Source organism: Mercurialis annua, linkage group LG3 (genome assembly GCF_937616625.2).
Source record: "Mercurialis annua linkage group LG3, ddMerAnnu1.2, whole genome shotgun sequence".
Taxonomy (NCBI): Eukaryota; Viridiplantae; Streptophyta; class Magnoliopsida; order Malpighiales; family Euphorbiaceae; genus Mercurialis; species Mercurialis annua.
This window is the reverse complement of record NC_065572.1, coordinates 10,181,625-10,193,863: the sequence shown is the minus strand read 5'-3', so window position 1 is coordinate 10,193,863 and position 12,239 is coordinate 10,181,625. Positions and strand designations below refer to the sequence as shown.

The window sequence follows — 12,239 nt, the reverse complement described above, 5'->3', positions numbered from 1 at the left end:
TTTTAGCGGTTGAGGAATTGTAAGCTATGCTTATTAAAGCTTCCAATTTCTGTGTCTTAACAGGTATTCATATTGATGGTTTGACGGATCCGGTTTCAATCCCTCAATTTATGGATGATGCTCTTTTGTTTGTCCCTGATGATTTGTCAATGATTAAGAATTTGTTACGAATTATAAGGTGTTTTAAGCTTATCTCTAGTCTTAAAATGAATTATAACAAATCATCCATTGTTGGTATCAATGTTGATCAATCCTCCTTGTTTAGAGCTTACGACATAATTCATTGCAAAATTGAGGAACTACAAATTGCGTATTTTGATATGCCTTTATCGAAGAGATCAGTGGGTGCAAAATTATGGGATCCGGTGGTGTCTAATATATATTCCATTTCCGAGAGATCACCACGGCAGAATTATATATTCCATTTCCAAGCGGTTCTCCAACGTGGCCTCCCCATCATTGAAAGAAGCGATGGCATTGAGGGAGGCCATATAACTAGCATTACAGATCCAATTACCCGAGCCTATTTTCGAAGGAGATACAAAGAACATAATATATCCTATGAGGTTTAACAGCTCAATGGATAAGGAAGGATATTAAACTCCATAGGTCACTAAGTTATTTGAAGATTACAAAATGGGCACTGAGTTTCAAATTGTTAAAAAATGGTCATTGTCTTTTTAAATTATTTCACCGGTAGGGTATTCGAGGCAAAACGCACCGATTATCTTTGTTTTTGCCTACGTGGATCGCCTGAGTTGGGGGAAAAACCTTCTCTCCTCCACATCCCACACCAAGGATGCCACTTGTTGTCACATCACCCAAGTTAAAAAAATATTCACTGCAACAGTAACAGGTAGATGAAAGGGTAAACAAACAACCCTAATTTTCTCAAACCTAAGTTTCGACCTCTTCCACTTTGTCTTTCATCACGATGTTGATAGAACTAGAACCCTAATTTTCATTTCTTCGATTAGAACCCTTAATTTCTCTTTTCTTCGACTAGAACCCCAATTTAAGTTGGCTAGCTTCGTTAAAGACATGGACAAGCAATGTTGTATTCGACTCCATGGATTTGCACCTTTAGTTTACAGTAATTGCTTATCTATATACTCTCTTTATTGTATTTTCTTCTTCTATCTAATTTCTTTTTGTACATGATTTCTTTTTGTAACCATAATTTAAATTTCTTCTTATAGTACCTGATTCGGAATACTTCACCATCCGTATTCATAAAACTATTATGGGTCCAGAGATAGGTTATGATCGCTCTATAATAGGATGCATTGATTATTGTACTGCGCCAACTTGTTCAATGTCCGAGATTGTTAATAAGAGTAGCATTTTAGAGTTAGGGTTTGAGGTATAAAATTATAAGTACTACCATGATTTTGATAGAGGTAAGATGTAGTTAATACCTTTAAAGAATGACGACGATGTTCAAATTATGGCATTAAGTTTGGTGAAGGTAAAGTGGTGGTAGATGTGCCTGTTGTCTTGGAAATGTTTGATGAGATTGGAGTTGAACCACATGAGATTTGTGTTGAATGCAACTCTGATAGTGATCTAGGGAAATCTGAATACAGTTATGATCACAACTTTAATAGGGATGAGGATATGTAAGCAGAAGATGAACTTGCTCTTGAAAGGGAAATGACAGGAAGTGAAGGTATAATTGAGCTAGTGCATGAAGATGAGACCAATGGTGCACATGAAGTTATACATCTGGATGCAATTGAGACTGAGGCTGAAGCTCAGGTTACAGCAGCTCAGGGTACAATAAATCAGGGTACAACATATCAAGGGTACAACAACTCAGGGTACAGCAGCTCAGGGTATTACAGCTCAAGGCAGTAAAGCTCAGGGTAGCAGAGCTCAGGGTGCATCTCAAGGTGGCACTCAAGTTCAGAATGAAGATCTTGATTCATATTTTGCAATTTCTAATGAGGTTTACTCATGCTCAGACAGTGACTCTTATGTTGAGTCTTCAAAGCCTAGGTTTTCTGAGTTCAATGAAGAGAATATGGATAATCTAGAATTTCAAATTGGGATGAAACTTGGAAGTTTTGGGGAGTTTAAAGAGGCTGTTAGAAATTATGGGATTAGGAATCGTTATGTCATGAAGTTTAAGCGTAGTAACAAGACTAGATGTAGGGCTTTTCTACAAGAATGGATACCCTTTCTACCTATGGACATCATATATGAAAGATGATGTGAACATAGTTCATATTAAGGCAGGAAAACTAGAGCATCAATGTACCAGAGATCACAATATTAGACATGTGAATCCCAAGTAGCTATCAAAAAAATATCTTAAGCAATTTAGGGCTGATCCTAATTGGAGTCTAGATGGAATAATGCGAGCAGTAAGGAGTAATTAGAAGGCTAATATTTCTAGGGTGACAACATATAGGGAAAAATCTGCAGCTTTCTTGGAGATCAATGGTGATGAAACTGAGCAAATGAAGATGCTCCTTGACTATAGATTGGAGCTGATAAGGACACATCCAACTTTTACAGTTATGTTTAAAAGAGCAGAGGGTGTGTTTGAGGCAATGTATGTATGTCTTGCACCATTGAGGGATGGATTTTTGGATGGTTGTAAGAGGGTAATTTAAGTGGATGGTTGCTGGTTTAAGGGGTTATATGGAGGGCAGTTACTTGCAGCTGTGGGTATTTATGCTAATGACTGCACCTACCCTATAGCCTGGTGTGTTGTAGACTGGGAGATTAAGGAGAATTGGATGTGGTTTCTTGGGCTTCTAGCACATGACTTGCAAATTTGCAACCATGGATGGTGCTTCATGGGCGATAGGCAAAAAGTATCATTACTCTTCTGACTAATATGTTTAAACTGTGGTTGTTAGTTTGATGATTAGGTTGTGTTTATTAGCTATGGTAATTAGCTGTTTGGTTCTTAAAGCTTTAACCATGTGATTCTCGAAGCTAGAACTAAGTGGATAGTATCAATGAATGAGATGATGAGGACCAAGTTGATGGTTAGGATTCACCAAAAAGATATGCAATGCTTAAGTTGGAAACCATATACTACCCCAAGATTCTTAGAAAGCTAAAAAAAGGCAAGTCAAATTAGTTGCTATTATAGAGGTGTATTTGATGGAGGTGATACTTATCGGGTGTTTGGTTCTGATGGTCAGTTTATAGTTGACAAGAAAGAGATGACATGTGCTTGTAGGAGATGGAAGTTGACAGGCATACCCTATCATCATGCCATAACAGCAATGAATGAGAACAATGACAACCTAGAGAAGTATTTGATTGACTGTTATAGAGTGTCAACATATCTGAGAACATATAGCCACCTACTAAGTCCCATTAATGGCAAAGAACTATGGCCAAAGAGTGCTGATCCACCTATAATACCACCTGCCCCAGTAAATTTTAGGAGAGGTAGAAGACAACTTCTTAGAAGACTAGAAGAAGATGAATAGGAAAGGCTAAGGCATGGTATGACTAATGGAAAAGTGACTAGCAGGGGTCAATTGAATAAATGCTCATTGTGTGGTAAAATGGGGCACAACAAGAAAAAAATGCAAGTTTGTAGTACCTTCACAGCCTACTGCTCCTCATGGATCTTTTGGTCATCATGGATCCTCTGCTCCACATGAAGGTGGATCTGCAGCTGCACATGATTCTCCTCCTCCTCCAGATGTTGGATTTGCTGCTCCACATGAAGATCGATATGGAGCTGCACATGATGCTCCTCCTCCTGAAGATGCTGGATCTGCTGCTCCTCAAGATGCTGCTCCTTCTCAAGATGCTGGATCTGAATGAGCTATCAACTTTGCAAAACTGAATGCTGAACTTGATGTTGAATTTGATGCAGCAGTAGATAAAATAGCTGCTGCTATGGAACAACAACCTACCACTGGACTAGATGAGATCCCAACTCAGCAGAGTGTTTTAATAGTGAGTCATATTTTGTGCTCTTTTCCTTGTGCTTGTTGTGCTTGTTTTGTGAATAATAACTGCTGTTATTGCTTTGTGAATGTAGAACTGTACTAGTAACACAAATATGCCTAACAAGTCTACAACTACGAGGCTTAGTCAAAGGCAAAAACCGCCTACCTTCTAACAGCTAAGAGCAAGCAAGCTACCAGTTAGAAGAAGGTTAAAACTCTTAGAACACCTGAACCATCAAACTTGAAGATGCCAGTTATGCAAAATAGAAAGTCTAGTAAGGCTGCTTCAAGTGGCACCAAAACTGCATCAAGTGGTGCCAAAACTACTTCAAATGCTACCAGAACGGCTTCAAGTGCTATCAAAGCTCCATCAACTTCACAAGCATGAGTACTAGCTAGGGAAGAAGGTATTCAAATAAGGAAAAGAAAGGCATGTGTTCCACCAGGTCAAGTTGACAAACCATGAAGATAAAAGCTTCAAAAGATGCTTAAGGACAATATTTTGGAGGGGGGGTGTACAATATTATTATTATACTACTTTTGTTTTGTTAGGAGTAACCTTTGTTTAAATGGGGGACTAAAACAATAGTTGGTGTAAGTGAATATTTAACTCTATTTTTTGCTAGGTTAGTGGTTTGAGTAAATATTGCATCCACCTCCTTTTTATAAAGCTCATGCTGATGTATGCAATAAAGTTGATTCTCTGACGTATGTTCTTGAAATTGTTTTGTAATGAGAGACTTAAAACTGTTATGCATTATTTGTTTTCAATACTTGCTACAGATAATCGTTTTGTTGTGCACCTTACAAAATATTGTGCACCTTATTTGTATTTAAGTAATGATACAATACACCATTAGCTTAAAACTAATCACAGTTTTTAAACTGAATTGCAGTAAAATACACCATTAGCTTAAAACTGATCACTTGATATTGAAGTTTAAGTACACTATTTAAATTGAAGTTAAATACTAATTCATTAGCTTAATACATCATCAGCCTAATACCTTCATCTTATTACAACATTAGCTTACTACATAATCTGCCTAATACATCATGATAGGAGTAGAAATACTCCTTCCTTTAGGCGTGTTTAGAACTCGGTAATTGTATGTTTTGATCATTTTATTGGTGTTTTATTGGCTTATTATTACTCTGAGATTTTCAGGTAATATATGCAATTATAGCGAGTATCGGAGTATTTTTGGTGAAATTCAGGAGTTAGGGGTCACAAAGCAAGTGAGAGCAGAATTGGAGGGCCAAAAGTGAATTTTTCAAAACCAATTAAAGGGGTGTGCGAACGCACACTCCCTTATGAATAAAGTGTGAGATCACACACTAGTATGAGAACGGGGAATGCTACTCGAGCTCATCACGAGCTGGGGACCAAGTTACATGAGCTGAAGAAGAATTTGGATGGCTAAGTAGAACGCACACCCCCAAGGGAAACTGGAGTGTGCGTTCGCACACTCCCAGTCCAAAGCATTGTGATCCAACGCACACTCCCATATGTGTGATCGCATACTACGCACATAATCAATTTTAATTGGACAAAAATACCTTTATTCACCAGCGATCTCCACCAAATTCGAGGGCAATTTTGGGATTTTATTACCATTCCACCTAATGACATTAGAGATATCGGCAGGGGCGGATCTAGCCTTGGGCTCGGGTAGGCTCGAGCACGGGCTGCCGCCGGAAATTTGGAGGACCGGCGCTGGTCTCTGAAATCCAGCCATGGCTGCCATAGGGAAGACAAAGGCTGCGTGAAGGAGGAAGAAGAAGGTTGTTTGCCTTCTGATTTTTTTTTTTAAATTGAAGAGGCCAAAACGACGTTGTTTTGGCCTCTTATTTTTTTTATTAAATAGAGGCCAAAACGACGTCGTTTTGGCCTCTATTTCATTAAAAAAATAAGGGGCCAAAACGACGCCGTTTTGGCCCCAAGTTTCATCTGCTCCGCATCAAACAGAGCAGATGAAACGGGACTAATGCTTATTAAATGCATCAGTCCCAAACTTCCACCCACCATTAAAAAAAGAATAGCCCCACACCACTTTTCTTGTTTAATATTTATAAATCACAATATTTCTATTCAATCCCTCAATTTTTCTTGTTATACTTATATGGCATTTGAAGTAAATATTATTAATCTCTAAACTCTTTAACCTAATTTCAAAATCTACAACCTAATTCCTAAATATCATAACCTAATTTTTCAATTTCAAATTCTCCTCCAAAATCAATCAACCTCTAACTTTGGGTAAGTCTTTTTCTTTTTTAATTTTATTTATGTAATTTTATTTAATTAATTTATTTGTCTTAGGGTGAAATAACTCTATTCAATTCTATTTGTTTAGGTTTTCCACTTGATTTATTCATAAAAAAACAAAAAAAGGAATTGGACTACAACAAGTAAGTATTCTAAATTATTGTTATTTTATTTTATTGATAAATATTTGATGAATATTATTATTATTTGGATATTTTTGTGAATATTAAATTAAATTGTATGATAAAACTAATTGAAATAATTGTATTTAGGTTATGGATAAATATGTTATTAGAACACCAAAAATTGTTAATTCTTGTGATAAAGAAGATGATTTGGGTGTATTATCGGGAGAAAAAAGAAAACGTGTTGAGTTTGATTCTACTGATGTAATTGCGGACCCTGGAGAACGAATTGCGATTGATGACTATGAAATCAATATTAGAGATGAAGTGAGACGTGCGTATGTGCTTAAAGGTCCTTGTCAACCAAAGGGTCATAAATTTCCTCAAAAAAAACTTGGAAATCAAAATAGAAGTTTTCAAAGTACTTGGTTTCGTGATTATGTGTGGTTGGAGTATAGTGTATCAAAAGATGCAGGATTTTGTTTATGGTGTTATTTGTTTAAACCGCCAAAACCCAAATCTCAAGGCGGTCGAGAAGTATTCACAAAAACAGGATTCAATAATTGGAAGAATGCAAGAGCTAGCTTGGGAGAACATGTTGGAAATGTTGACAGTGACCATAATTATGCTGCGAGAAAATATGAAGCATATAAAAACCAACGACAAAGTGTGGAGCACATATTTACTCAGCATTCTTCTCACGCAGAGGTTGCTTATCGTACTCGATTGACAGCAGTATTGGATGTTATTCGATTCTTACTCAAACAAGGATTAGCTTTTCGAGGACATGATGAGTCGAATGATTCATTGAGTAGAGGCAACTTTCTTGAGTTACTCCAAAGGGATTGTGAGCATAATGAAGAGATTGCAAAGGTGTTAAATATTAATGCTCCAGGTAATTTATAAATATGATTTAATTAATTTATATTTAATAGTAATATAATTTAATTATGTCTAATTATCAAATTATTTTTTCAATGTTATAGGAAACAATCAGATGACTGCTCCAAGTATTCAAAAAGAGATAGTGAATGCTTGTGCAGAAGAAGTGAGAACTACTATTATTAAGAATATTGGAGATCGTTTTTTCACACTCATGGTTGACGAATCCCGCGATAACTCTGTGAAAGAACAAATGGCTATTATGGTGAGATATGTTGACGATCATGGAGAAATCCTTGAGAGGTTTCTTTCAGTTGAGCATGTAGCAGATACTTCATCACATACTTTAAAGGAAGCTATTGACAAGTTTTTTTGCCAAGTATGGACTATCAATATCTAGACTGCGAGGACAAGTATATGATGGGGCTTCAAACATGCGTGGAGAATTCAACGGTTTAAAGGCTCTCATACTTAATGAGAATCCTTATGCTAGGTATGTTCATTGTTTTGCTCACCAGCTTCAATTGGTAGTAGTTGCAGTTGCAAAAACATTACCGATTGTGGAGAATTCATTTAGCTATTTATCCATAATTGTGAACACTGTTGGAGCTTCCTGTAAAAGAAAAGATGCACTCAGACAAACCCAACATGATCATATTGTCACACAATTAGAAAATGGTGAAATCTCTTCGGGAAGAGGGATGCATCAAGAGACAAGTCTTGCAAGACCTGGAGACACGAGGTGGGGTTCTCATTACCATACGGTACTGCGTATATTGGCGATGTGGCCTTCAGTAATGGAAGTGCTTGGAAATGTTCATGATGATGCAATTGGTTCAAAGGATAGAGGTGCAGCTTTGGGTTTGCTTGACCGAATGGAAAATTTTGAATTCGTGTTCACCTTGCATTTGATGAAAAGAGTATTGGCAATTACAAATGGACTGTCACAAGTTTTGCAAGAGAAAAATCAAAATATTGTGAATGCTATGGACATGATACATGCCGTGAAGGTTAAGTTTCAGTCATTTAGGGAAGATGGATGGAATAATCTTTTTGATGAGGTATGCAAGTTTTGTGTTGAAAATTCTATCGACGTGCCTAATTTGGAAGATAATTTGCCGATCCGTGGTCGATCAAAACGTGAAGGTCAAAGTATAACATATCTTCACCGTTTTCGTGTGGAAATTTTTTTTTTGAGGTTAGTAATTTCTTGAATATACTATTTTTAATTATTATTATTACCCTTTATAATTTTCCTAAGTTTAATATTTTTTTTTACTTTTATTAGGTTATTGATGTGATTGTGCACGAGATGAATAGTCGTTTCTCAGAAGGGAATAATGAGTTGCTTTCTTGCATAAGCTGTCTGGATCCGAGACAATCATTTTCTAGATTTAATGCTTTGAAATTGCGCCGTTTAGCCGATTTTTATCCAGAAGATTTTTCTGCATTTGATTTGACGATGTTAAACGATCAGTTGGATATATACATATATGATGTGAGGCAAAGGGCTGATTTTGTTGAACTTGTGGGAATCGGACAACTTGCAAAGAAGCTGGTGGAAACAGAGAAGTACTTGATTTATCCTCTTATTTATCGATTGATAGAATTAGCATTGGTTTTACCAGTTGCAACTGCTTCAGTTGAAAGGGCATTTTCAGCAATGAATATTATCAAGACTGATTTGCGTAACAAAATGGGGGATGGATTTTTGAGCGATAGTTTATCATGTTATATTGAAAAAGCAATTTTTTTAAAGATTGATAATGAGCTCATTCTACAGCGCTTTCAAGCTATGCAGACCCGGAGAATGCAATTGCCTCGTATTGATCGAAATTAATGTAAGTAATATCTATTGTTTGTTTTTTTATTACATATTTTTATACAAATGAATTTATTTACTACGTGTTATTTAGCCCGGGCTGAAATGAATTTCTGGATCCGCCACTAGACATCGGGAGCCATATAATACTAGTTTTAATCATTGTATTATGGTTCGCTTAATTTTGTATTAGACAAAACCCTAGTTTTAATATAGCTTAATCATCTTTTGCGTTCTTGGATCAATTTTTCTGCATTATCACTTTAATTATTATTAGATTACTTGAGAACAAGGTTCGATTTATTTTAATTTCAAATTCGATATTTACTTTCATTTCAGAATGATTTCCTTTATTATTTATTGAAGTTTACCTATTGTTATGCGTAACTAAACCCTTCGTTGGGAATTATTAATTAAAATTATGTCTGTCTAATTAAATTGGAATTATGGGTTAGCGATATATCTTAATTAATGTGCTTAATGCTTAGCCTAAACTGATCACTTAGCCTATGCCATATGTTTTACTTTTAACTCGAGAGAGTAAAATTGGAATATAACAACATAATTAAGAACGTAGGAGCTAATTGTGCAAGAGTGAATTAACGAGTGCGTGTTCTTTGGATTCGCTTCATAAACATTCAATTAACTAATATTTAGGTTAGTCATTGTGCGAGAGTGAATAATTAATCTATTATTAGTTAGTTTTATGCTTTTGCCTGCAATTGCTCGAGAGAGAATTTTAGGTGCTTCCGATTAGACGGAACCATATCAGAACACTACAATCCATAACCCGAATTAAGTAAACAGCATAACAAAGATTAATAATCCCTGCTTTTTCTATTATTGTTAAACACCATTCTAATTACAGCTTTAGTTTATTTAATTTACATTGCTTTAATTATGTCTTTTAATTTACTCAAATAAACAAAAATATCCTTTCGACTATCCAAATCGAGTTTGTTGACTGGTTGTATTTAGAAGTTTTCTCCGTGGATACGATACCCGGACTTTGCAGTCTGTACTACAGTTGGCTACGTACGCTTGCGTATTTTTACCAACAAGTTTTTGGCGCCGTTGCCGTGGAAAGCGTATCTTTAATAACTAAGTTAGGATAGCTTGACTTGTTTTAGTTTTTTTTTTATTTTATTTTTTACGCATGTGGTTTTTCGATTGTGTTGTTTCAGGTACCCTTCTCATAGTGTATGCATAATACACAGCTCAAAGGACTACCTCTAGAACCGTTTCAGGAAGATCTCACTACCTTTGAGCAGTGTCCGAAAATCAGCGCACTCAACTCAAAGGAACCTCAATATGGCTAACAAAAATGATGTTCCTCCTGGGTTCAACAATGGCTGGAAACAGAGTAGTTCCACAGAATCAGCAGAATCCGTAGGATGCACAGGGCCAGAATAATAACGGGCAGAGAGTACCGACATTGATGGAGTTCTTCCAGCCAAATGTGGGCAATACTACTCATGGCTATTTTGCTCATCCTGTGTAAACAACTCACTATGAAATCAAGACGAGCATCATTCAGCTCTTAGAGGCTCGCTGCCAGTTCTATGGGCTACCCATTAAAGATCCGAATGCGCACCTCGTGAACTTTCTAGAAGTGTGTAGTACATTCAAGCTCTGTAACATGACTGAGGATGAAGTGTTGCTGCGGTTATTCCCGTTTTCTCTGAGGGATAGAGCGAAGTAATAGATTCATGAACTACCTAGAGCGGGGATTAACAATTGGTCAGATTTGGCAAAAGATTTCATGAGCAAGTACTGTTTTATGGAAAGACTGCAAAGTTGACAAGGGATATTATGCTCTATCAGCAAAATGATGGAGAATCGGTACATGAAGCATGGGGGCGATACAAGGAGATGCAGAGGAAAGTTCCTCATCATCATATCACTAGAGAGAATCTGATTCAAAATTTATACAATGGATCAACTGAGTTGGGCAGAAGCAATATAGATGCAGTTGCAGGAGGGTCACTAATGAGGAAGAGGACCGATGCAGCATTTTCTCTATTAGATGAGATGGCTATAAATGGATGTACTTGGCCGACGGAGAGGGTGAAAGTACTTGCGCATAAAGGAGTAATGGAAGTCAGTATAGATCCAGCTATGGAGAGTCTGAAAGTGAAGAATGCCTCACTGCAAGTTCAGGTTGACATTCTTAAGAGGCAAGTTGCAGGGATGAATATGGGCAATGTTGCTGTAGTGCAGAGTAGCTATGAAGTATGTGGAGATTCGAACCATGCGACAAATGACTACTATGTGATGGGGCAGACCTTCAATGAGCAGGTCAATTTTGTGGGAGGCCAGAGGCCAGTCAATGTCCCATATGCCGTTACTTACAATCCGGGATGGAGGAATTACCCAAATTTCTCATGAAATGATAATGGGGGAAATGCTAATAATCAGACGGGTCCGAATTTTCAAGGAGGACAAAGGCCACAACAGAACCAGGGCAACTTCCAAAATCATAGGAACTTCAAGAACTAGAGAAATTTCCAACATCAAAATAGTAGGCCACAACATCCACCTGGATTTCAGCATAGAGAGCATGGAGAGTCTCTTCATAGCAAGTTTGATAAGATGATGGAGATGAAAGATGCTGAGACACATAAAACATTTAAGAATCATGCTGCTACAATTAATAATCTTGAGGTACAGAATAAGCAGATGGCTAAAGCACCACAGAGCCAAGATCAAGGGGGTTTGCCATCCACTACCGAGGAAAACCCCAGAGAGCATCTCAAGGCCATTGAATTGAGAAGTGGGAAGGCATTGGATGATCCATATGCACGACGTGCTACTGTTGAGGTGGAATAGGAACAGTAGAAGGGTGGTGATCCTGATAAGGCAGTTTCTAAACCACCTCCACCACCTCCTTTTGTGTCAAAGGTGTCATTCCCACATAGAGTGAAGAAGCCGCAAGATACTTGGAAGTTTCACAAATTTCTTGAAACTTTCAAGAAGCTATAGATTAACATTAGTCTAGCAGACGCACTGAGAGAGATGACGCACTATGCCAAGTTTCTCAAGGAGATAATCACCAACAAACAGAGTTGGGAGACAGAGGGCACCGTGCCTATGACAGAGAACTGAAGCTCAATCATATTGATCAACCTACCGACAAAGCTCAAGGATCTAGGGAGTTTCACTATCCCTTGTACTATCGGTAACATGTATTCTGTTAATTGCCTTTGCGATTTAGGTGC

General features: G+C 37.2%; 1 protein-coding gene and 1 pseudogene across 1 annotated transcript; both read left to right on the top strand.

Annotated features, from left to right (window-relative positions):
• The first annotated feature begins 6,467 nt into the window (after positions 1-6,467).
• Positions 6,468-9,039, top strand: LOC126672237 (uncharacterized; annotated as a pseudogene).
• Positions 9,040-10,332: 1,293 nt separating this feature from the next.
• LOC126672236 (uncharacterized) lies at positions 10,333-11,409 on the top strand. The gene is made up of 3 exons (XM_050366186.1): positions 10,333-10,410; positions 10,544-10,719; positions 10,767-11,409. Exons 1-3 carry the CDS (start codon positions 10,333-10,335, stop codon positions 11,407-11,409), a joined length of 897 nt encoding a protein of 298 aa, XP_050222143.1.
• Positions 11,410-12,239: the final 830 nt, after the last annotated feature.